Raw genomic sequence first — 26,640 nt, 5'->3', positions numbered from 1 at the left:
TTTTACGTTTTATTTGAAAGTTGCTTCAGGTAGAAAACGTAAGAATAGTTTGAAAACAAAAACGTAAAACAATGTTCTTACAGCAACAAAAACCTTTATCCAACTTCATCAAAAAGAAAATTCTAAAATCTGCTGTCAGTGGCAGTTTTTGCTTTAATGACGCCCTGGAAAAAAAACGTTTTCTGTGCCCCAACAATGAAGCAATGGTGGCCCTAGATCCAAATCAAAACATTGAAAATGCTATGTTTGTATTTACACAAGTGAAAATAAAGGTTTTGTAAATCTCAAAGTGTGTTTTAAATAATCTCTGTGCAATGCAAAATACTTCAGGTCAGATTTGACCAGCCTGACCATTTTAGATTTGGAGCTAGAGATGATCATATGCATTTCTGATTCCTTAAACCAGTGCGATAGCCCTTTTACTGAAGCATCCAGTTAAAGGCTGCAAAGCAAATAACAACTGTTCCTAGCCACATACCAGCCCACTTGTTGATATTATAGACAGTATTGACCAGTGACTGTAAGGGAGATATAAGGTTTGTGTGTAATCAGCATGTGTTGTAAGAGAGTTCATAATACACATAATCTGAACAATCGGGCCTTTAGATTTTGAATAAAAGTGTCCTGAGAATGAAGCCTTGAGGAACCCAACAAGGGATCTTTGTTTGCCGTGATTTACTATTGCCAAATGACATAAAGTAGCCTCAGTCTACCAAGTAAAATTCAAAATAAGGTAACAGAGCCAGACACTTTAATTTTCAGACAGAAGCTGCATTTGTAGCCATCAAAGCTTTTCATATTCAAATGAAAAACTTGGATGTGGAACTCAGGAAGACTAAATCATCTATTAGATCATTGGTACATAATCTAAGATGGTCTTGAAAGAAATAATAACTCAAAACACATTTGCAAAGCATTTACTCCAGGTTGGTTGACTAGACTGGATTTACTTTACTGATTTCAGCAATGTAACTCACAGTTAGTCTCTCTTAAGACACATAAAACAGTTAAAGAACAAAATCAGCAAATGGAAACAATAACAAATCCTTTAAAAATAATAACAACAACACAAAAAATATGACACATTGAATTTAATTTTTCACATGAGTTCATTTGGTGAACTGATCCAAAATGGAACAACACAATTAAGACAAACCCTTCAATTAATTCTAACCCACATTTTGAGTACAGGTTACTTATAATGCAAAAACATTATACAGTTTACATTATTCTGCTGGTGCATGACAAATTGACCAGAACATTTTTGGACCAGTCAAACAATACAACTTTCACTCATTCGTATAATCATTTTTATACCTCATTCTCTACAACCTGGCTACATGAAAATAAAGGGAATTTAAGTTTAATTTAATTTTATTTGTTTACTGATAATCATATGTTGTTGATGCAGGTCTTGTACTACAAAAATGAAATGTCTAAATGTCCAGTTTAAAGTTGGCTCGCTTAGATCAACCTTCTTTTTCTGCACCTCAGTGTTTTTAGAGAAGTCATTCATCGGAGTTTCTTTTACCCAGGAATTGATTTAATATTTGCTGTGAGGATCCATCTACAATGAACGTGTCAATGCATCACGTAGTGCTACCAAATGTACATTACAGTCAACATTGGAAAAAAAATTAAGCTTTCTCTCATCTAGTTTATCCTAAATGTATAATAAACAGTCTTTTACAGACAAGACACATGTAGATTAGGGCCCAGAGTGATGCTTAAACTGGGAGATTATGTCATTCACACATTGGCAAGTCCCCTTCTTGATCAGTGTGCCCTAAATGGGTTTAGCATAAGTTTCAGAATCAAATCCAAGATGATGATGGTGATGAATGGGTCTTAAAGGTCCTCCTCTGCCAGGACCCTTCTCAGCACCTTTAAACAGGTATTCTTTGGAGTCATTTGTAATCTGGAAAAATAATAATTATCAAAGAAATGTGCATTAGAGATGACAAAGCTGGCACAAGTAAAACCAGATGGCTCTCACAGGGCCTCATAAAATCCTAATTAAACCAAAAGATGTGAACCTTTGCACATTTTCACAAATATAAATAAAAAAACTGCGGCGTGCATTTGTATTCACCCCCTGATAAACCTAAATAAAATTCCAAGCCGTTAGAAGTCTACTAATTAGTAAAGAGAATCCACCTCTGAGAAATATACAATCAGTATGAATATAGTTGTGAAGTTCTCAGAGGTTAGTTAAAGAAAATTAGTCAACAAACAGCACCATGAAGGACAAGGAGCACCCCAGAAGGGTCAGATATAAAGTTGTGGAGTTTAAAGAAAGGTTAGGTTATTGAACAATATTCCAAGAGCTCAGCTGAAAACAGAAAAATCAGTCAAATGTTCTTCTGCCACTCTGGAGGAGCTGCAGATTAACAGTTCAAGTGGGAGAATCTGTTGACAGGACAGCTATTACCTGTGTGCTACTCACATGTGACCTTCATGGAAGAGTAGCAAGAAGAAAGCCATTGTTGAAAGAAAACCATAATAATATCAATTTAAAGCCGCCGGGCACAGCAAACATGAGGGAGGCTTGCTCTGGTCAGAGGAGACCAAAGGTGAACTTTCTGACCTACAGGCAAAACACTGTGTTGCACGGTTAACTAAAACTGCACAACGCTGCCCTGAATTCACCACGGTGAAACCTGGTGGTGGTAGTATCATGCCGAGCAAAGATTTTTCTTCAGCAAGATCTGGGAAGCAGGTCAGATTTGATGGGAAGACGGATGGAGATAAATAAGTTGTGATCGTGAAAGAAAACCTGTTAGAGACATTAAAAGACAGACAGAGCTAGACTGGGATGGTTAGATCAAAGTATATTTATGTTAGAATGGCCCAGTCAAAGTCTAGACTAAATCTAGTTTAGAATCGGTCCATCTAATTTAACGGAGTATGAGCTATTTTTGTGTGTGCAAAGCTGGTGGAGATATACCCCAAAGAGTTGTGGCTGTAATTGCTTCAACATGTGGTTCAACAAAGTACTGCTCCAGGGAGGCTGAATAAAAACGTACACCACACTTTTAAGATTTTCATTTGCTGGTTATTCTAACAACCAAATATCCTTTTCCTTCAACTTCACAATTATGCACCACTTTGTTTTGGTCTATCCCATAGAGAAACATAGAATTTTGTGGTTTTAACCTGGCAAAATGTGAAAAACGTAAAGAGGTGTAAATGTTTTTTTACAAAGTCTTGTTGTTGTTGATGACTGTATTGACTTTCATGAAGAGAACATACTGTGCCTTGTGAAAGTATTTGGCCCCCTTGAACTTTTCAACCTTTTGCCACATTTCAGGCTTGAAACATAAAGATATAAAATTCCAATTTTTTGTGGAGAATCAACAACAAGTGGGACACAATCATGAAGTGGAATGAAATTTATTGGATGTGTCAAACTTTTTTAACAAATAAAAAACTGAAAAGTGGGGCCTGCAATATTATTCGGCCCCTTTACTTTCAGTGCAGCAAACTCACTCCAGAAGTTCAGTGAGGATCTTTGAATGATCCAATGTTGTCCCAAATGACTGATGATGATAAATAGAATCCACCTGTGTGTAATCAAGTCTCCGTATAAATTCACCTGCTCTGTGATAGTCTCAGGGTTCTGTTCAAAGTGCAGAGAGCATCATGAAGACCAAGGAACAGACCAGGCAGGTCCGGGATACTGCTGTGGAGAAGTTTAAAGCCAGATTTGGATACAAAAAGATTTCCCAAGCTTTAAACATCCCAAGGAGCACTGTGCAAGCAATCATATTGAAATGAAAGGAGTATCAGACCACTGCAAATCTACCAAGACCCGGCGGTCCCTCTAAACTTTCATCTGGAACAAGGAGAAGACTGATCAGAGATGCAGCCAAGAGGCCCATGATCACTCTGGATGAACTGCAGAGATCTACAGCTGAGGTGGGAGTCTGTCCATAGGACAACAATCAGTCGTACACTGTACAAATCTGGCCTTTATGGAAGAGTGGCAAGAAGAAAGCCATTTCTCAAAGATATCCATAAAAAGTCTTGTTTAAAGTTTGCCACAAGCCACCTGAGAGACACACCAAACCTGTGGAAGAAGGTGCTCTGGTCAGATGAAACCAAAATCAAACTGTTTGGCCACAATGCAAAACGATATGTTTGACGTAAAAGCAACACAGCTCATCACCCTGAACACACCATCCCCACTGTCGAACATGGTGGAGGCAGCATCATGGTTTGGGCCTGCTTTTCATCAGGAGGGACAGGGAAGATGGTCAAAATTGATGGGAAGATGGATGGGGCCAAATACAGGACCATTCTGGAAGAAAACCTGTTGGAGTCTGCAAGAGACCTGAGACTGGGACAGAGATTTATCTTCCAACAAGACAATGATCCAAAACATAAAGCCAAATCTACAATGGAATGGTTCACAAATAAACGTATCCAGGTGTTGGAATGGCCAAGTCAAAGTCCAGACCTGAATCCAATCGAGAATCTGTGGAAAGAGCTGAAGACTGCTGTTCACGAACGCTCTCCATCCAACCTCACTGAGCTCCAGCTGTTTTGCAAGGAAGAATGGGCAAGAATTTCAGTCTCTCGATGTGCAAAACTGATAGAAACAAACCCCAAGCGACTTGCAGCTGTAATTGCAGCAAAGGGTGGCGCTACAAAGTATTAACGCAAGGGGGCCGAATAATGTTGCACGCCCCACTCTTCAGTTTTTTATTTGTTAAACAAGTTTGACACATCCAATAAATTTCATTCCACTTCACGATTGTGTCCCACTTGTTGTTGATTCTTCACAAAAAATTGGAATTTTATATCTTTATGTTTCAAACCTGAAATGTGGCAAGAGGTTGACCAGTTCAAGGGGGCCGAATACTTCCGCGAGGCACTGTACTTAAAAGAGTGACAGAGCCTGAGACACTGATGAATTTAATGAAGGAAATGAGCTTTAAAAGAGGGCAGATGTGGAAAAAATAAGCAAAACCACATAAGAGAGAGCATAATCAGACCTGCAAACTAGTAGTTCAGTCACAAAAGTGTGCATTCAGTTCAATTGAAATTCAATTCAATTCAATTAAAAAACTGAATTTGAATAAATACCTGTGACTTGTGATTAACAAGTATTTATTTAGGTGTATAAAAGCTTGTTAATCACAAAGAAACAAAGAATGTTTCAATACATCTTTATTGGCCAATATAGTAAGTAAGTTTAAGTAAGTTTGACATCTAAACTCTGACCTCACTACTCCATAACCATACTGTTCAATAAGGCAGGGAACAATGAACATTACAACAAATAAATGAAGGAAACGCAGGTCAGCCCAAGACAAGATTAACAGAGCATCATGTAAAAAGAAAAAAAAAAAAAACACATCAGGAAACAGAAACATATTGTGACAACCAGCTGTGAATTACTGATTAACTGAATGTAAATAAATACTTACAGCTCTCTTCCTCTGAAAATATGCTGACAACATAGCAGGAATAAACTACTCCCAGGAGCTGTGAGAACGACATAAAAATAAAAATAAACATTTAAGAAACAATTGACTCTTTTGTCACAATTAATCTTTAAGTCAGTAAAAAGTAAATAATAAAACATTGCAATGTCCCAGGTGAATAAACGTTTGCTGAATTTCTTTGTGAATGCTGGGTTTCTTATTTAAATATGAAAGTAATAAAAAAAATACCAGCTGAAAATTTAGTTTTTTTTGTGGCAATGTTTATTTTTCTTTTTGCATTGTTGTTGTAATAAAAGGCTTACATTTTGCAGATGGTTGGTGGGTGAACAAGTGTGTTTTTTTCCATGTGCCAACATTTTAAAGCAGTCTACCTGCAGATGGTTGGCATGTTACACTGATGCCTCTATTTAATTTAAAGATAAAACCTGAATTGTTCATATTCCCGTCTGTCATCATATTACTGCATTTTATATTTCCCTTTAAATTGAAATATTTTTCAGCTTTATTCTGATTATTTAGAATTTAGATTTTTATAGTTTTTACTTCCCTTCCTTGAACCGCCACCTTAACGTGATGGAGGGGTTTGAGTGCTCAAATGATCCTAGAGGCTACGTTGTCTGGGGCTTAAATGCCCCTGGTAGGGTCTCCCATGGCAAACAGGCTCTAGGTGATGGGTCAGACAAAGAGCGGTTCAAGAATCCTTCATGAGAACTAGTACATTTAAGCACGTGACGTCGCCCGGTACGGCGGAGCCAGGGTCCCACCCTGGAGCCAGTCCTGGGGTTGGGACTCGCCAGAGAGCGCCTGGTGGCTGGGTTGCTCTTCACGAGACCCGGCCGGGCAAAGCCCGAACGACAGACGCGAGGCCATCCCCCAGTGTGCCCACCACCTGCAGGGAGGGATCGGTGCAAAGAGGATTGGGCGGCTGACGAAGGTGGAGACCTCGGCAACCCAATCCCCGGATGCTTAGGCTGGCTCTAGGGACGTGGAATGTCACCTCGCTGGGGGGGAAGGAGCCTGAGCTTGTGCGGGAGGTCGAGAGATATCGACTAGAAATAGTCGGGCTCGCCTCCACGCACAGTGTGGGCTCTGGAACCCATCTCCTCGAGAGGGGCTGGACTCTCTTCTACTCTGGAGTGGCCCACGGGGAGAGGCGGCGGGCTGGAGTGGGTTTGCTTGTCGCCCCCCAGCTCAGCCGTCTCGTGTTGGGGTTTACCCCAATGGATGAGAGGGTCGCATCCCTGCACCTTCGGGTTGGGGAGAGGTCTCTGACTATCATTTCAGCCTACAGGCCGAGTGGTAGTGCGGAGTACCCGGCCTTCTTGGTGTCCCTGTCGGGGGTGCTGGATAGTGCCCCTGCCGGGGACTCCATTATTCTGCTGGGGGACTTCAACGCCCACGTGGGAAACGACAGTGACACCTGGAGAGGCGTGATCTGGAGGAATGGCCTCCCCGATCTGAATCCGAGCGGTGTTTTGTTATTGGACTTCTGTGCTAGTCACGGATTGTCCATAATGAACACCATGTTCAAACATAAGGTTGTCCATCAGTGCACTTGGCACCAGGACACCCTAGGCAGGAGGTCAATGATCGACTTTGTTGTTGTATCATCAAACCTTTGGCCGCATGTTTTGGACACTCGGGTGAAGAGAGGGGCTGAGCTGTCCACTGATCACCACCTGGTGGTGAGTTGGATCCGCTGGAGGAGGAGAAAGCCGGACAGACTTGGCAGGCCCAAGCGCATAGTGAGGGTCTGCTGGGAACGTCTGGCAGAGCCAGGGATGTATTCAACTCCCACCTCCGGGAGAGCTTTGACCAGGTTCCGGGGGATGTTGGAGACATAGAGTCCGAGTGGACCATGTTCTCAGCATCTACTGTCGATGCTGCTGCCCGTAGCTGTGGTCGTAAGGTTTGTGGTCGCGGCGGCAATCCCAGATCCTGGTGGTGGACACCAGCAGTAAGGGATGCTGTCAAGCTGAAGAAGGAGTCCTATCGGCTGTGGTTGGCTTGTGGGACTCCTGAGGCGGCTGACGGGTACCGTGGGGCCAAGCGTGCCGTGGCCCGGGCTGTGGCAGAGGCAAAAACTCAGGCCTGGGAGGAGTTCGGTGAGGCCATGGAAAAGGACTACCGGTTGGCCTCGAAGCAATTCTGGCAAACAGTCTGCCTCAGGAGGGGGAAGCAGTGCTTCGCCAACACTGTTTACAGTGGGGGTGGGAGGCTGCTGACCTCGACTGAGGACATTATCGGGCGGTGGAAGGAATACTTCGAGGATCTCCTCAATCCTGCCATCACACATTCCCTGGTGGAAACAGAGGCTGGGGACTCGGGGTTGGACTCTTTCATCACCCGGGCTGAAGTCACCGAGGTGGTGAAAAAGTTCCGCGGTGGCAGGGCTTCGGGGGTGGATGAGATCCGCCCTGAGTCTCTGGATGTTGTGGGGCTGTCATGGTTGACACGCCTCTTCAACATTACGTGACGGTCGGGGACAGTGCCTCTGGACTGGCAGACTGGGGTGGTGGTCCCCCTTCATAAGAAGGGTGACCTTAATAAGAAGGGTGACCGGAGGATGTGTTCCAACTACAGGGGGATCACACTCCTCAGCCTCCCTGGTAAGGCCTACCCCAGGGTGTTGGAGAGTAGAGTCCTGCCGACAGTCGAACCCCGGCTTCAGGAGGAACTGTGTGGTTTTTGTCCCGGCCGTGGAACACCGGACCAGCTCTATACCCTCTACAGGGTACTTGAGGGTTCATGGGAGTTTGCCCAACCGATTCACATGTGTTTTGTGGACCTGGAGAAAGCATTCGACTGTGTCCCTTGTGATGCCCTGTGGGGGTGCTCCAGGAATATGGAATCGGGGGCCCTTTATTAGGGGCCATCCGGTCCCTGTACGAGCGGAGCAGGAGTTTGGTCCGCATTGCCAGCACAAAGTCGGACCTGTTCCCGGTGCATGTTGGACTCCGGCAGGGCTGCCCTTTGTCACTGGTCCTGTTCATAACTTTTATGGACAGGATTTCTAGGCGCAGCCAAGGGCCGGAGGGGGTCTGGTTTGGGGACCAGTGAATTTCGTCTCTTCTTTTTGCAGATAACGTGGTCCTGCTGGCCCCCTCTAGCCAAGACCTACAGCATGCGCTGGGGCGGTACGCAGCCGAGTGTGATGCGGCTGGGATGAAGATCAGCTCCTCCAAGTCCGAGGCCATGGTTCTCGACCGGAAAAGGATGGCTTTTCCGCTTCAGGTTGGAGGGGAGTTCCTGCCTCAAGTGGTGGAGTTCAAGAATCTCGGGGTCTTGTTCACGAGTGAGGGAAGAATGGAGCGGGAGATCGATAGATGGATCGGTGCGGCTGCCGCAGTAATGGGGGGCACTGTGCCGGTCCGTTGTGGTGAGGAGAGAGATGAGCCGAAAGCGAAGCTCTCGATATACCGGTCGGTCTACGTTCCTACCCTCACCTATGGCCATGAACTTTGGGTCATAACCGAAAGAACGAGATCCCGGATACAAGCAGCTGAAATGAGCTTCCTCTGTAGGGTGGCCGGGCACTCCCTTAGAGATAGGGTGAGGAACTCGGCCATCCGGGAGGAGCTCCTTAGAGATAGGGTGAGGAACTCGGCCATCCGGGAGGGGCTCGGAGTAGAACCGCTGCTGCTCCACATCGAGAGGAGCCAGTTGAGGTGGCCTGGGCATCTGTACCGGATGCCTCCTGGACACCTTCCTCGGGAGGTGTTCCAGGCACGTCCCACCGGGAGGATGCCCAGGGGACAACCCAGGACATGCTGGGGGGACTATGTCTCTCGGCTGGCCTGGGAACGCCTTTGGCTCCACCCGGAGGAGCTTGAGGAGGTGTCTGGGTAGAGGGACGTCTGGGTGTCTCTGCTGAGTCTGCTGCCCCCGCGACCCGTCCCGGATAAGCGGAAGATGACGAGTACGAGTAGTTTTTACTTTACTTGTTGGTTATGGTGGGCTGCACGGTGGTTATGGTGGTGAAGTAGCAATTCCTGGGTTCGACTCCCGGCCGAGGGTCTTTCTGCATGGAGTTTGCGTGTTCTCCCTGAGCATGTCTTGGGTCTCTCCGGGTACTCTGGCTTCCTCCCACAGTCCAAAAACATGACTGTTAGGTTAGTTGATGTCTCTAAATTGCCCTTACGTGTGAATGGGTGTGTGTATGGTTGTTAATCCTTTGTGTTGTCCTGCGATGGACTGGTGACCTGTCCAGGTGGACCCCACCTCCTGCCCGGCGTAGACTGATGGAGGTAGACACCAGCTCCCCCGCATGGAAGATGGATGGATGTTGTTTATGGTGAACTTTAAGCATTTTGTTGATGTTTATCATGTATTCTCATTATTTAGTGAAGAGAGTCAGGACTCAATAATCCATATTCAAGAAATAAATATGCTTTTGATCTGGAATTTAAAGATCCAATAGAGGAAATTTTACTCCAAGTTTTACATGTTTAACAATTTAATGCACAAGATTCACTGATACACGGCACAGACTCACTGATACAAGGAGCTGCATGCTGCAGTGCAGAACCTCTATGTACTGGTATTTGACCCAGCAGCTCAGCACTGTGGTCAGCTTGGGGTTCTGGTTATCCTGCCACCGGTCAGAGGGAAGGCTCTGGCTGTAACATCCCGGTCCGTTGTGCTTCCACCAAGAGGAATGTGAGGACACTCCCAGGGAGAGGATGTGGCTGTCCTGCAGGGGGTAAAACATGAAGCATGTTGATCAAACTTCTCAGAGTCTTAAATTAATGTATGCTTCATGAGAAATGTGCAAATGATGGGTCAGAGAGAAACACAGGTCCCTGACATTATTCAAAGATTGGGTTTGCTTTGTCTTATCTTGTGTCAACCTAAAGGTTACAAGGACTTTTGTCACTGTAAAAATGTTCATATATATTGAGAACTCCAATGTTGTTCCATTAAAATGTAGTATAATTAAAATAGTTTAACTGCACAATATATCAACCAATAAATACATTTCTGTAGAATTTGTGATTAATTTTTAATCATTTTGTATTTGGTCAGGGAAAGAACCCGGTCCCTGGTTTGGCTTTTATGTTTAAACAAACAAAACAGCGGAAAGAAAATCAAAGAATTTAATAAACCAAAGCTACACTTTTAAAACAAAACAACCAAAAAGTATTTCCTAAAATTATTCTCATAAAAAAAAAACAACCCTGTTGTTCTGCAATGGCTAAATGTCAAACCAAAACCAGACCAGCAGATTAACAAACTCGAAAAGCCTTTCCTTGCATGTTTACATACTTTCCTCCAAATTAGGATTTATTTAGTTCTTTTCTTTTAATGTCTGCTTTGTTAAGTTTTCTGATGGTGTTTCTGATTTTTTTGTTCAGAATGTCAGGATCTGGAGTTTTTGTGTGTGTGTTTTTCTTTTGTTTACTTTGTTCACTTCTCAGATGGTGCTGGAGTTCTCAGGTGTGCTGGGTGACAGGTGCGACTAATCTGCTGATTGCTTGGAGGTGTACTTAAGCAGGAGGCTGCCAGCACTTCAGCTGCCAGAGTGTTTGCCTTCAGTGGTTGTTTTACCTGAACCTTTGGATAACTCTTGTTGATGCCTGACTTTGCTCTCAGCATTGTTTTGCTGTTTTGGATTTTCAACTTCTGGAGAAAGGTCTCCTATTTTTGTGGATTTAGATCCAAGATTCCTATTTACTTTGTCTGGACAACAACCAGCTGGCAGTTTCCTGTCTTCACCATCACCTGAACCTTGGCATAAGCGTAACCTGTTCACCCTCCAATGCAGGTACCTCCTTTCTGAACTCCTCATCATCCCTCACAGATCTCTCAAGCCTTACCGGAGAAACCTCTGTGCCGAACATTCAAACTCCCTCAACACCCCATGGCGGTTAGATTACTCCAACATAGCAAGCTTCATCTCATAACTTATTTATCATGTTTAGTGTATTGTTTGATTTATTTATTTCATGTTTACTATAGCATTTTGATTTACCTGCTAGTTAATAATCTAAACAGATATGTTTTTTTTTCAAGTGAAAACAATAACGACACAAAATCAGTAAATATGTTTTATAAATATTTAGCATCTGATGACAGACACTAACTTTAAAGGCATTTTATTGCACCTGTTATCAATGGTGAATCCTAAGAAGAGCTAGTGACACTGTCAAAGCTCAACATTGTGTTGATTAGAGACCCCAGTGACTGCAGGCATCTCTAATTATCTGACCAAAATGACCATGGGCCTTACCTTTGAAAGGCCTCCCAAATCCAGGTAGACACAGCTCACAAAGACATTCCAGCCAATCCACACAAACATCCACAGCAGGTACTGAGGAACCAGTAACACAGCATAAATGATTAATCTTTCAAATATAAGACATCAAGTCACACTAACTGAGATACAAGCTCAACCCTTTACCGTAACAACGTAACGTGATTGATACTGGACGGCCCCGAACAGGCCCAGGATGACCATGATGATGTGGAAGAAGTTGACCATGATGGGAGCCCACTGGTAGCCCAGGAAGTCGAACACCTGCCTCTCCACTGCTGTTATCTGTGTCGTCAGCAGAAGCAGAGTTCAGAGACAAGGCAGTCTTTAATAAAACAAAATGTGTGACTGCTGCTCCTCATCATCACTTTTGTGTGTGTTGTCAAGGCAACAAGGCCACAGGGAATAAAACATGTAGGGGGTGCAGCGTGGAGTCCTCTGAGGTCCTTGAGGAAGGGGGCAGGGTGGGAAACAGGGATGAGGGGTGGGTGTGGGGGACAAAATGGGTGCAGCCCTTTATTGTGTTGAGCAGCGTCTGTTTCTTATCAACATCCCATTATTAGAAGTTCATTTCAGGTAAGAAACAATTGCATGCAAAACAAGTAACAGGTTTTAATAAATCTGATAACTATCTCCTCAGAGTCATATAAGTCCCACACAACGTGATAAAAGCACATCAAAAACTTTCCTTTTTCATTTGCAGAATTTTAATGTTTTATATTGTTCACATCTGTCTCTAATGCCTCCAAAATTTCATTATTTCAGTGACATTTAAATATTAATATAAAAGTTTTCTGTAAAATATAAATATTCGTGTTCAAAAAATGCAAACCAATGTGTTTTTGATATTAGTATTTGATAATCGTACTTTAACAACCAGCATTTCATAAAGTCATTTAACTAATTTAATGATACAAAATCTGTTATTTACAAGGTTTTTGTATAGTTTATTCATGATCTAACAGCCTCTGTAACATTGTGAACAGAAGATGTTGTTGTGGAACATAATTAAACATATCCAGCGGGTAATAAAGTTGCTTTTGGTTCAATATTTCCTCCAAGACTTTTGCCTGTTGTTAAAGAGTCAAGATTTTACATGATCCGATAAGCCAAACTTTGCAATATATTTGGTATTAAATAGGAAAATTTACCATTTCAAACATTTTATTGGGTAAAACTGAAGTTCTTATGAAAGTAAATGAGCAACAGCTGGTCTGACATGATCATGTTGGAGCACAAAATATGAAAACATCTTACCAATTGCACACAGCAAAGCAGGATCATCATGCATCGTCCGGAGCAGCACCCCATCGTCCTCTGCTATGATCAGTGACAATTGTGAGAAGAATAGCAGATTTTAAATTCTCCTCAGGCACAAGCACTAATGCCTTGCAGTGGCAAATCCATAGCCAGACGTACGGGAGAAGCACACCGTGCAGTTTAACCTCTGGAGGAAAACACAGGAGGCTGTCCCTGCCTGAGAACCATGGAGAAGGGGGAGGGGAGGCAGATGTATGAGGGTTGCTTCATGCCACGCTGAGGAGGAACCCTGGAGCAGAACATCAACCGCAGCATGCTGGGATGTCTATTACACTGGACACGTGCCTCAGCTGACGCTCATGAGAGATCAATTTGTGTGTGTCATATAAAATGTTCTTATTAGCATCTTTCAAGTTATGTTAACAGACAGTGCACTCTAAGAAAAGCACATAAAACAACAAAACAGTCAGATTTTGATTAGCATAACTTATATTGCTTAGCAGAAATATTCACACCCCTTGAACCTTTTCTTATTATTCACAACCTCAATTGACCTGGGACCAGTAATGGTGACAGGCTAACACATTTCAACCCATAATGCAGAAGTGGAAGAAAAAAGACAAAATTTACAAATAAAAATCTGAAAAGTGTGGCTTGCATTTGTATTTAGCCCTTCTAAAGCAATACTTTGTGGATCCATCAGCTGTAGGTCTTTTGGGGTCTGTCTCTTGCATTCAGAGACAAATTTGCCCATTCTTGTTTGCAGTGCAACTCCACCTTAGTCAGATTGGATTGAGATCATCTCTGAACATATGTTTTTAAGTCTTGCTACTAGATTTAGGTCTAGATTTTAGCTTGGCCATTTTAACACATGGACATACTTTGATCCATTGCTCTACAGTAGCTGTTTGTTAGCGTCCTCTTCTGGCTGGAAGGTGAATCTCTGCCACAGTCTCAAGTCTTTTGTAGCCTCCAGCAGGTTTTCTTCCAAAAGTGCTCTCTATTTGGCTCCATCTATCTCCCTATTAACCATCAACCCCACAGCATGATGCTGCCACTACTGTATTTCACTGTGGCGATGGTGTGTACAGGGTGACGTGCAATGTTAGTTTAACATTTTGCAAAAAGTTTCCAAAAAGTTATATTTTGGTCTTGTCTGACCAGAGGCACTTTCTTCTACATGATTGCATCCTCTTAATGGCATGTGGTAAACTTTTCATCCACTATAAGATTTCCATTCAGACCATGTCGGGTTTTTTATCTTTTCTATACTAAAGTTGTTTAGAAAGATTTTGTCATCAAAATGCGATGAAGCATGTTTCCTATCTACAGAATTTCCTAAACATTTCTCCTGCAGTTCTGTGTGGAGCCGACATCTTTTAGGAACTCGTAGTTCCATGTTTCTCATGTAAAGGTCTTAGTTGTTCATCTGTAACATCCTGACTAATCCTTGTCTGTAAACCTTGTAAAATATCTGTGGGAACTGGGTGAGGGTCAACCCTTTAGTTCAAAAACAAAAAGGTGGACTCCTTCAAGATTTGGACTGCGTTTTTGCCTCAAAGTGGTTGCAGTACCTTGGTGTGTTCTTTTACAAGTGATGTCAGGATAGAGAGCCCCTATTTGTAAATCCAGGCTAGAATAATAATAGTGATGAAGAAAGTGCTGAGTCATAAGGAAAAGCTTTTGATTTACTGGTCCAGCCTAGGAGAAATGACAGAAAGGGCGGCATCATGGAAATAAGCAGCTGAAATGAGCTTCCTCTGCAAGTTGAATGTGCATGGGGTGCATTAATAGTATTTACTGGATATTTCAGATACACTGAACACCTCTGGTGCTATAACCAGTCTAGAGCAAGTCTCAATAAACAACACATGGCATACAAAAACTATAAGATTTACAATATTAAACGGAAAGCTTCCAAAGTTGCAAAAACTAAGAATAGCTTCCAAATTCATTTTATTTTAAGTTGGTGTGGAAAAACCTATATACATGCAGTGCACATGTTGGCAGGACACTGGATGTCAGACCCTCAAAAGACCCCTCTTCTATTATCTCTCAGTCTCTTTCCGAGTGCTGCATGGATCGACCCTCATACAGCAACACCGTCATCAGCCTTCTGATAGGTGGCTGCTCATCCTCAGTGCTCAGAAGACTCCAGCAGGTGGTGGCAGTGGTGGACCTGAAGCACACAGGGTGGAGTAAAAGAGTGAATTAGAATAGTGATCAAACTAGAGGATCTTCAACTTGCTGTGAAGCAAACGTCTTTGTTTTAATTAAATATTCATTATAATTCAAATAAAATTTGGACTGTGTGGCTTCACTTTCCTGCACGAGCGAGAGTCAGTGTCACTGCTGCCAGGACTCTTTCTGGTTAACCACATATTTTAGAAAATAAATATTTTAAATGTATTTAAGGTGTTTTGGTTCATCTTTAACGGAAAATGGTCTCATTCTTTTGGGCCCTTAACCCGCCACTCAATAAACATGTCCTCTTCTTGTTTTTCAGCCTAAACTGACTTTAGAGTAACAACATTAAAGGAAGAGTTCAAAATGTTTGAAGTGTTGTTCTGTTAAATATTTCTAAACAGCTAATATCTTGACAAAGTGAAACAAAGTGACTATCTGTGGTTGATGTTCTGAGATCAAAATTTTAAATATACAAGTGAGTTTTCAGTGCGACTACCCCAGACGTTGAATAGCTCACCACCACATGTCCACAGTGCTCAGACCACAGAATCATTCAAATGTCAACTTTAGTTGATTTTGGATGTGCTTCATAAAATAATTTGGCATTAATATTGTTGGAGACTCTGACATGACAAAGCACGTCTTGTTCAACAAACAGCAGGTGCTGCTGTGGGGTTTTCCCCCGTCCCAAAACACTCACAGACGGGCCTGTCCTTGCTAACCAGTCCCTCCCAGATGCACTCAGAGCAGGAGATATTCACTTCTCCACATCCAGATTCCAAAGGCATTAAGTTACCTCTGGCTGATCTGCCAGAAGACACCCTGCCAGAGTATAAATGTAGATGGTTGGAATAGTGAGAATAAAGTTTATTTGTAGTTCTAAACATCTTTAGTCTGTTTTTTAATCCGTTTTTGTCTTTTTTACAGTGTCCATCACAATTACATGCAGATGATGAACTGTACCACATCTGGCTTTTTCAACAGCCAGTAGCTACGTTCCTTATTGTGGAGTTGGACACAGTGGTTCTCAGTGTTTCACAGGGGACGATCCTTGCTGGTGCACCACCTCCTACTTTGTTTCCTGTTACACTCATTAGCCATTTTAATATGTGCACCTGTTAAGTTGGTTGTTGACTCACTGAAGTTCAAACCCAGCATCAGAATGGGGAAAAAAGAGGATTTAATGGTTCTTGTTGTCAGACAGTTGGCTTGAGTATTTCAGAAACTGCCGATCTGCTGGGATTGTCACACTAAACAATCACTTGTGTTTATGGAGAATGGTCCAAAAAAACAGAAAATATTCAGTTAGTGTTAGTGGTGAGATGATATAAAGGTAACAGTAGCTCAAATGAACACTTTTTACAACCAGGGTATGCAGAATACTGTGGACACCATTCATTCTGCCTTGTATCCAGAGACTACACAAGGGATGGTGCACTAAAACTGCATAGGAAATATTTTTTGGCTCACTTCCAGCCCTGCATGATCAACTGTTTGTTGTTTAAACACCACTGCCTACCTGGGTATTGTTGCTGACCATGGCTATCTTCAGCAGAATATTGCACAATGCTCAGATCATCTCAAAAGGGTTTCTTAAACACTGGGTTCCCTGTACTGCTTCCGCAGTCATTACATCTCAAGCCAAAGAAGCACATTCAGGATGTGGTGAAACAGGAGATTTGCATCATGGATGTTCAGGTGACGGATTTGCAGCAACGCTATGATGCTGTCATGTCAATATGGACCAACATCTCTGCCACTAAGAATACAGGCGATTCAGAAGGCAAGAGAGCGGCTGAGTTTAATCATTGTTCTTTGCTTCACATACCCTTGCAATGCATGCCTTTGTTGAAATAACCCACTATGACATGTTGAAGATTAAGATTGTTATAAAACAATAGAAGTTCACTTTGGTCATAGTCACTTCAGAGAAGGCTTTAGCTTCAGCCTCTTTGACTAAATGATTTGGACTTATTCTAAATGAAGACAAAGGATGGGTTTCTACTGCTGCTAAGATATTAACTGCTCATAATCTTTTAACATAACTTCTCTTTAAATATACCGAACTTTAGCCCATTCATTAGTTATCTAACTGCACTTCCCCATCTTTCCGGGGAGTGGCGCTAGAAACGAAAACACATGTTAATAATTGGGGGGTCTCCAGCTCTGCCTGTGTCACATGGAAGCACGGTAGCTGAGCTGAGGGGATGCGAGCAGAGATGGAGGGGGCTTAAGGGACCGAGGAGCAGAAACCTGACAGTGGGAGATAATTTTGGAGACGCAGCAGCATCATCATTATCAGCAGCAGCAGGATAAGGATAAGGGGGAAGCGGACACGCAGGTTGAGCTCTTCCCAGCCTCTCCTCTTGGCTGGGAGTGCGCGGACAGGGAGCAAGCAGGATGCCACATGAACTATGCTGCATCCCCGCTATGTGAAGCAAAGCGAAGAAGCCCAGGACTCGGTTTTGATTATGCTCGCAGGGAGCTGCTGGTCTGAGGGGAAGCAGAAACTGAAGGAAGTGACCCGAGCTGATGCTGCGCCTCCCCAAACCTCTGAGCTGAGTGAGTACAGGGGGCTGCTATAGCGCAAAGCTGAGTGTGACAGGCTGGAGGGAGGCAGGGCGGAGGAGGAGGAGGGGATGTCTTTCATATACATGTAGATTCAGCTCGATAAGCACCTTTTATTCTTCTAGGAAATGTAAGCTGTGTCTCTTTGTGCCCGCTTTGTGTTTTCTCCATCTGCTCTGCTCGTACATCCAACACAAACACACGTGCGTAGCCGCCTCAGCATCACCGCAGCGCCTTTATTTTGGGAATTAATACGCATTCATCAGAGAACTTCATTGTGTTTTAATGGAAAGTAGGCGATCAGGCGCTTTTTGTGTGACTGTGGAGCATATCAAGATCGTTAAGGTTAGACCTTCCTCTAAAAATGTCCCCACACTCCTCCCTCACCCCCATCGTGGCTGATTAATAGGGGGTGTGGAGGGGAAACTGGCTTTGTCGCGTTAGTTACCAGCTGACCTCGGGGACACATCCGTTACCCATCCTCACTTTGATCTGGAAATTAATCGGAAACGCTTTGATGATTAAAGGAAGCAGAAAAGGGAACCGGGCTGCAGGCTCAATGAAGCAAAACCCTGAAAATAAGCACTGCAACATGATGGATTTTCCCCCGTTTTTTGTCACCGCCTATAGCCTCTACCTGCACCCACAGAAAAAATCCCCTTGGATGGAGGTCGGTGTCAGTCGGCATCACTGGAGTCGTGGTTTGTAACCTGTTGTCAGCAACATTGCTGCAGCTTGAGCCCAGAGGCGCGGCAAGCCGGCCAGCCAGCAGCCTGAGTGTGATTGATGCCTGCTGAGCTGTTACCATCATGAGCCAGCCTCTCTGGACACGCACACAGAGAGAAGCCCTTCATGCATGAATATCTTTATTTTAGCAAATGGAAAAAATAACCCAGTCTGTACAAACATGCTGCTGAGCAGGAGCGTTGGTAAAGATAAGACGATACCTGGGCACAAGTTCTGATTGTCAATTTATTTCAGATCCAAATTTCCATACGTAGGAAATCAGCTAAATAATATGACATTCAGTGCATTTGAATGGATTATCGGAATCAATCCGAACCAAACTGCGGGATTCATTCTCTGAACACATACCATGCTGAAGCAGATGCAGATGGGCGACAGCAGCAGAAGACCACACCAGGTTCCACTCTCTCAGCTAAGAACAGGAAACCGAGTCTCATCAATGCTGGGCAACAACAGTTTGGAAAACAATTTTCTAGTTGAAAGAGTCTTGATCTCAGCTGATACATTCAAATGCCAGAGGCAGAATTTGGTGTAAATAATATGAAAGCATGGATCCATCCAGCAATGGAGCAATGGTTCAGGCTGCTGTTAGTGTAACGGTGTGGGGGATATTTCACTGGCTTACTTTGGACTCCTTATTACCAACTAAATGCCTCAGTCTACCATGTCAATCTATTTACGACCACATCTTCTGATGGATGATAATGCACCATGTCATTAAGTACTCCAATGGCCTTCACAGTCTCTGGATCTAAATCCAGTAATAGTTAATAAGAACATCTGTAATGGTATTACACCAGTCAAATCCTTCTTACAATTTCTGACCAGCTTTTCACATGTTTCCACTGGTATTTTGATGATTTATTGTTGTGATGAGTTCCAAGTTGTTGAGGTTGGAAAGCCTCCTTGCCATCACCATAATCTATAGCTCCCCCTACAGATTCCCTATCAGATTCTACTTCAGGCTGGGGTTCTGGGACCTTGAGGGTTCTGCACAGTATTTTAGCTGTTCCTAGGACTGCGCTCTTCTGGACAGAGATCTCAGAGGTTGGTCCTGGAATCTGCTGTAACCACTCCTCCAGTTTTGAGGTTATAGTCTCAAGTGCGCCAATGACTCCTGGCACCACTGAGGCTCACTACAATATCATTGTGTCTGATATTTCTTTTCTTCTTGATATTGTTGTCACTTGGAAATGCAAATATTTATCTGTAATGCTGGTTTTTCTTTTTTTTGTTTTGTCCACCACCATGATGTCTGGTTTGATAGCCATCACCTTTTTATCAGTCTGGACGTCCTGGAGTATCTTAGCCTTATCATTCTCAAGCATTCTTGGTGGTGTATCACACTTTGATTGTAAGACCTTCAGACCAGATGTTAATGCAAACTGAGCTTTGTACTTCTGGTACATTCATGGTGGGGCTAACTGGGAGCATTAGGCTTATAAGTCTGTTTTTGGGCAGAAGCAGCAGGTACTGCAGACGCTCTAGTGGAAACAGTGTTTGGACTTAAAAATCATCTTGATGAAACACACAAACTAGACTGTATGTTTTATAGCAACTAAAGATGATCACTGCAGATCTGTGATAATAGATGGTGGGTAAGCATTATATTTTCCTGAAATTCACACAGTGTTTTCATATATAACTCAAACATTTTACTGAAGCAATACAAAATACAGAATGAGAAATTTGACAAAATAAATAAATAACGATTTATTTTACAAATAGAAAAAGAAAACCTGACCCTGACACTTTGTTCTGTAGGTGACAAACTATATCTTAAGTCATTTTGACTGATTTTACATAAAAGTCAGACCAGTAGCTTTCATGTTTAGGAAGCCACAGACATTATAATTGATCTGTGTAAGATGATATTTGTTCAAGAGGCAGCGCTGTAACCGCTAGACCCCCTTTGCACATGCCGGCTTCAGCCTTCTTCCTCACAGGGGCATGGTTAATCTTTGCAAGCAAACATTTGACCTAATTCACATTCTCACACAATAGCATCCTCCCCTCTCTCTCTCTCTGTCTGTGTCTCTCCCTTCCTCCCCCTAACACACAAACATACACACATACACACACACTGAACCACGTCGCTGTTATTTGTGTCACACAGAGGGTGAGGATTTTGCTCCACATGAATTCCCAGGTGGTTTATCAAAACCTGAGCAGATTGGCAGAGCTGGGCCACTCCTGGCTGGCTGAGCCTGTTTCCAAACGGGCTCTGGTTTTTATCAATAATGAAAACATATGTAAATGCAGAACATGTTCCTAGAAAATTAAGCTCCTGCTGACTGTTACCAGGCCTAACTGTGCTCCTCAAAGGGCCTTTTTCACAAGGATTACACCTTAAACGCTTGTCTGCCTTCAAGGTCTTGTCCAGCATTCCTAGCAAAACCATAAACATTCAGCTAAAGGAGATTATGGCGACCTTTAAATGTGATATGAAATGTGTGCAGTCAAGCAAATGTGCTGTCTGGCTTCTTCCTAAGGCATTTAGAGTCTAAAACAGATCCAAGTCAACAGGTGAGCTGGAACAAACAGCTGATTTTATCATTAATTTATTCATTCCCAAGTCCATAAACAGCAGATAAATCTTCAGCATGCACATTTTGGTGTTTAGTTTTGTCTGACTGTCCAGAAAAGTCCAGAAAAACAAATTTATGTGATGTGAGACATTGAAAATGTATTGGAACGCTTCCTTTAAAACAACCAACCAGTTTTACTTTATTGAAAAGCTTTTAATATGTTGGATGGGTTCATACTGCTTTAAGTTTTTCACATGTTGTCATGTTGCAGCCACAAGCTTCAAGTTATCAGGATTTTATGTGACAGGCCAACACAAAGTAGTGCCTAAGTGCAAATGGAAGAAAATTATACATAGCTTTAAACGTTATTGTTACAAATGAATACCTGAAAGGTTGCATATGTCTCAAGCCAACTGAGTCAGTGGTTTGAAGAATCATCTTTTGCTGAAGTCACAGCATATTTGCTCATCAAGAAACTATAATTTTTACATTTTCTTCTTTGCAAAATGTCACAATAAGTCAGATTAGAGGGAGAGCGTTTGAAAATCAGTTTTCAATCTTGATACAGATTCTCATTTAGATTTAGATCTAAGCCATTTAACACAAATATTATTTGATCTAATGCCTTCCATCATATGTGTGGGTGTATGTTTAGGATCTTTGTCTTGCTGGAAGGTGAACCTCCACCGCAGATCCAAGTCTTTTGCAGCCTTTAACAGGATTTCTTTCAGGATTGCACTGTATTTAGCTCCATCCATCAACTCTTACCAGCTTCCCAGTCCTTGCTAAGGCAAGACATCTCCACAGCATGAGGCTGCCGCATCCATGTTTCAATGTAGGGATAATGTGTTCAAGGGGAAGTACGGTATTGGTTTTCCTCTACACATACTGTTTTGCATGTAGGCCAAAAAGTTGTTTTGGACTCATCTGACTAGAGCATGTCCTTCCACGTGTTTGCATTCGTTCTGACTTGTGGAAAACTGCAAATGAAACTTCTCATCTAACCAGTTTTCCATAAATTCCTGATTTGTGGAGTGCAGGGCTAATATGTAGTTGTCCTCTAGTGGATCTCTGCAGCTCCTCCAGAGTAACCATGGGACTTTTGGCTGCTTCTTTGATTAATGCCCAGTCGGTTTAGGTGGAGGGCTATATCTGTTTAGGTTTGCCATTATGCTATATTCTTTTCATTTTCAGATGACAGATTGAACGGCGCTTGTTGAGATCAAAGCTTGGATATTGTTTTATAACCTTACTCTGCTTAAAACTTCTCCACAATTTTATCACTGACCTGTCCTTGGTTTTCGTGGTGCTGTAGTTATACTAAAATTAAAGTGTGCAAAACTTTAGGTGGCCTTCATTTAGGGTTATTAGAGTAAAGGGGGCTCAATACAAATGCAAGTCACAATTTTCAGATTATAACCAGTTAAATCTTTGAAAAACTTTATCATTTTCCTTCTACTTCAGGATTATGCACAACTTTATTCTGGTAAAACGTCCCTGTATCTAAATAAGATACAGGGAAGTTTGTGGTTTCTATAATACCCAACTATTCAAGAGACTACATCAGGTGATTTTAGATAGACTAACGCTATGGGAGACATTTCTTTTTTACAATTTAAAGGCCAAACGTTAAATTCTTTGTGGACACATTTTCCTTATTGTTCTCTAATGTCTGAGTAGATAAAAATACAGAACAAGATCAGAGAAATCTGGACCTTAGTCTTATTTATATAACAAGGCTTAAACTGCATCCTCAACAATTCTCAAGTCAAGCATGAACCTTTAGACTGATGATAGTGATCAGTGATGCTCCACATTCTTCACCACATGCAGGCTTGGCCTCAGTAAGTAGCACCTTGTAAATCTGAACCTGAAGGTTCGTGCAAAGCACACAGACCACTACAAGCAGAAATGGGGGCTGTCTGTGTTTAGTAGAAAGGTAAGAGAGTGGAGAGCTATTTCCTCCTCCTGTTAGCGCTCTCTCCAATTGGTTGGCTCAGACAGACGAAGAAGCTCTACGGCCAGAGATAAGACCGCAGTGCTGAGGAGACACTCTGACAAAGCACCACAGGCTGAGGCAGGGGGATACAGGGAGAGAATAATGGCCGAGGAGGGGTGTAAGTTATGGACACAGGGTTGGTAAAAGCAAAAGGAAAAGACAAGATGTAATGGGAAAGGAAAAATGATACATAAGGAAAGGAAAAGGGAAAGAGGAAAGAATGGGAAAGTTAATAAAAGGTCAACAAAGGAAAATAAAAAGGAAGGTAACGAATGGGAAAGGAAAGGAAGGGAAATGAAAGCAAAAGGATGTAAAATAAAGGAAATGGAAAAGTGGGAAGGGGAAATAAAGAAAGGATGAAAAGAAAAAAGAAGAAAATGAAAGGTAAATTAAAGAATCCAGAAAGTAAATTAAAGAAAAGAAAAGTAAGGAAATCAAATTAAAGGAAAAATAGAAAGTAAAGGAATCCTCTTTGGGAAATGTGACATCTTGTTCTCATCATCTTCTTTCGGCCTCTTCAAACACCTGCCACATGGCTCCCACGCATGTCTTCCTTCCTCCTCTCTTGCTTCTTTCCTCCACATCTACACCTTTCCCCTTTCTTCTCTCTCATTACCCTCCATGTCTCCACCACTCTGCTCTGATGTCAAATGAGCAAACATACAATTATTCAGACACAGTGGCAGACGAGAACAGAGGCGTATTGTTCTTAAAAATCCAACCTGATATTTTAGACTTTTAATGATCCATGGATGATTGATTCTTTCCTGTGACATTTAAAGCAGTCCTCAGACAGCTACAGCTATTAAAACAAGTTTGATAGACATGCTGGGGAAACATACTCACTACTGCAATCACTTTTACTAAACATACTCAAATAAGTAATAGTAATACTTGGGCTTCAGCTGATAAAATTTCCCTTATTCATGGATCTTAATAATAATAATAATCAAAGTGATTTGAAACCGAACAAAGCTGTTTTGTTCCTGCTTGTTAGGACTCACTGAACAAAGCAAGGAATCTCAAATCTGCATGCACAGAATAACTGAAAAGGCCTGAGTATGAAATTTGGTGCGAATTAGATTTCATGCTGGGAACAGTTGGATTCATGTCTGGATGTCTACTGAGGGAAATGCAAATTATCAGACAGAAAGTCTGCAAAACTCCAACTCTAGGAAGCAGAGCAAACTTCTGCCATCTCTTTAAACTTGTTTAATACGTTAACAGAAAATTAGTTTTGTTGCATGATCCATGTGCATGGTTGTAATAATTGTAAAGAAGAAACATTACCGCAAACAACTCTGTTGGAAAAACTGACAAGGCTTTTCTTCTTAACTCTGCCGCTAATAAAAAGACCTATAAGGAAGAATAAATTGTTTGAATGCTGCACATTTTATTAGCTGCTCCAGCAATAAATCATGTCTCCATGTTGATAACCACACCAGCACTTCCCCTGAATACTTCAAAGTAAAAGACTCCTCCATTCAGTAACTAGGAGACACTTATTTCAAAAAGGCAGCATCTGTTTTTTACTCTAGATATACATTATGTGTGATGTTGGCCTGCTGGTCAGGGCTGAAATATTCTCATGTTGCAGAACCTGAATGTTAGACATGCCCCATTTGGTGATCTTTGCCAGCTACTAACTGGCTCTATCTTTAAAAATCTATTGTAAAATTATTAAATTTATTTTCACACATCATTCGGTAGCTCAAGGAATTTAGAAATATTACCTAAAATGCACAATGTAAACAAGCATATTTGTATACTTAACTCAATATTTTTAGGCAACACAAGTTTAAGTGTTTATGTTATTATGTTCCCTTGTTTATTCCATAAATCCTAACGTTTTGTTTTGTAATTTCTGCCGCTTGCTGCTGTGTTTTGATTTGCTGGTTCTGATTTGTTGTTTTTCATTCAACCAATTCAGTATTTTTAAGGAATACTTTGGATGGAGGAAAAAGACCGGTCTGTGATTGGCTGGTGGTGTGGTTCATTTACATACAATTTGCGATTTAAACATACATACCATGATTTATTGTTTGCTCACATAGATACATGCGGTCACATTGGTCTCACTGCACGCTCAGGTTGGTGGCACAAATATAACGCCTTAGAATTCAGCCACTATTTTAAAGCAGTTCTTGTTCATTTTATTTAGATTTAGGCAGAACAGGTAGTGGGCTGCATGGTGACACAGTTGGTGGCACTATAGCCTTGCAGCAAGAAGCTACTGGGTGCGAATCCCATCCTGGGGTCTGTTTGCATGGAGTTCTCATCAGGCTTGCGTGGGTTTTCACTGGGTACTCCGGTTTCTTCCCACGGTCCAAAAACATGACTGACTTATATGTATGAGTGCGTGCGTGCGTGGTTGTTTGTCCTGTGATGAATAAAAAGCAGACATAGACAGTGGATGGATGAATGGATAGAACATGTAATAAGTTACTACAGGAGCTCCAAATTTCACTTTTATTTTTATTCACTTTTCCCACAGCTTATGTTGCAGATTTGCCTTTTTTTCTGGAAAACATCAAACAATACTGACAAGGCTCAAAATGCTTTTTAGAAAGACTAGCATTTTTACTTTAACTTTTAAAAGCTTATTTATCCAGTGTTTTATAAGTATTTACATTCAATTCTTAATATTTTGTTGAAGTACCTTCAACTGTTCTTGGGTATTCTTAGATGGACAGTGTCCATGCACAGCCATTTTCAGGTCTTTGCAGAGATGTTTAATTGGATTTAGATCCAGGTTGAGGGTTGGTTCACTGAAAGCTCTCGAAGTCACTCCTATTTACGCTAATGGTCAAACGTTTTAGAAACACTTTCTCGTTTATTGGATTTCTTTATGTTTATGACTATTTACCTTGTACATACAGTACAGACCAAAAGTTTGCACACACCTTCTCATTCAAAGAGTTTTCTTTATTTTCATGACTATGAATATTGTAGCTTCACACTGAAGGCATCAAAACTATGAATTAACACATGTGGAATTATATACTGAACAAAAAAGTGTGAAACAACTGAAAATATGTTTTATATTCTATGTTCTTCAAAGTAGCCACATTTTGCTTTGATTACTGCTCCGCACACTCTTGGCATTTTGTTGATGAGCTTCAAGAGGTAGTCACCTGAAATGGTTTTCACTTCACAGGTGTGCCCTGTCAGGTTTAATAAGTGGGATTTCAAGCCTTATAAATGGGGTTGGGACCATCAGTTGTGTTGTGCAGGAGGTGGATACAGTACACAGCTGATAGTCCTACTGAATAGACTGTTAGAGTTTGTATTATGGCAAGAAAAAAGCAGCTAAGTAAAGAAAAACGAGTGGCCATCATTACTTTAAGAAATGAAGGTCAGTCAGTCCGAACAAGTGGGAAAACTTTGAAAGTGTCTCCAAGTGCAGTCGCAAAAACCATCAAGCGCTACAAAGAAACTGGCTCACATGAGGACCGTCCCAGGAAAGGAAGACCAAGAGTCACCTTTGCTGTGGACAATAAGTTCATCCGAGTCACCAGCCTCAGAAATCGCAGGTTAACAGCAGCTCAGATTAGAGAACAGGTCAATGCCACACAGAGTTCTAGCAGCAAACACATCTCTAGAACAACTGTTAAGAGGAGACAGAGTGAATCAGGCCTTCATGGTAAA

At 42.0% G+C, this 26,640-nt stretch overlaps 2 protein-coding genes across 5 annotated transcripts in view; one reads left to right on the top strand and one right to left on the bottom strand.

Moving 5' to 3' along the window:
- Positions 1–1,076: 1,076 nt before the first annotated feature.
- On the bottom strand, positions 1,077–13,196 carry nkain5 (sodium/potassium transporting ATPase interacting 5). Its single transcript, XM_047364714.1, has 6 exons — positions 12,961–13,196; positions 11,851–11,988; positions 11,680–11,760; positions 9,946–10,143; positions 5,433–5,490; positions 1,077–1,918 (listed from the first exon to the last, which is right to left on the bottom strand). Exons 1-6 carry the CDS (start codon positions 13,012–13,014, stop codon positions 1,908–1,910), a joined length of 540 nt encoding a protein of 179 aa, XP_047220670.1. The 5' UTR covers positions 13,015–13,196; the 3' UTR covers positions 1,077–1,907.
- A 4,121-nt stretch (positions 13,197–17,317) lies between these two features.
- The window catches only part of si:dkey-70p6.1 (uncharacterized protein LOC570575 homolog), a 28,742-nt gene continuing 19,419 nt past the window's right edge, over positions 17,318–26,640 (top strand). For 2 of the 4 annotated variants that reach the window (XM_047374071.1, XM_047374076.1), the window contains exon 1: positions 17,318–17,712. The gene's annotated coding sequence lies outside the window, so the exon portion shown is untranslated. The remainder of the gene's footprint in view (positions 17,713–26,640) is intronic. The other 2 variants (XM_047374093.1, XM_047374084.1) reach the window with 1 other exon arrangement.

This window comes from Girardinichthys multiradiatus, chromosome 1 (genome assembly GCF_021462225.1).
Source record: "Girardinichthys multiradiatus isolate DD_20200921_A chromosome 1, DD_fGirMul_XY1, whole genome shotgun sequence".
NCBI lineage: Eukaryota > Metazoa > Chordata > Actinopteri > Cyprinodontiformes > Goodeidae > Girardinichthys > Girardinichthys multiradiatus.
The sequence above is the reverse complement of the archived record's forward strand: the minus strand, read 5'-3'. Positions and strand labels throughout refer to the sequence as shown.

Bases quoted from the DNA above. Each gene is read 5' to 3' on its own strand.
- nkain5 (XM_047364714.1), bottom strand. From the start codon at position 13,014: ATGGGGTGCTGCTCCGGACGATGCATGATGATCCTGCTTTGCTGTGTG. The intron at 11,989-12,960 runs GTAAGATGTTTT...CTGACGACACAG, and splicing joins TGCTTTGCTGTGTGCAATTG to ATAACAGCAGTGGAGAGGCA. The intron at 10,144-11,679 runs GTAAGGCCCATG...TACCCCCTGCAG, and splicing joins ATTTGGGAGGCCTTTCAAAG to GACAGCCACATCCTCTCCCT.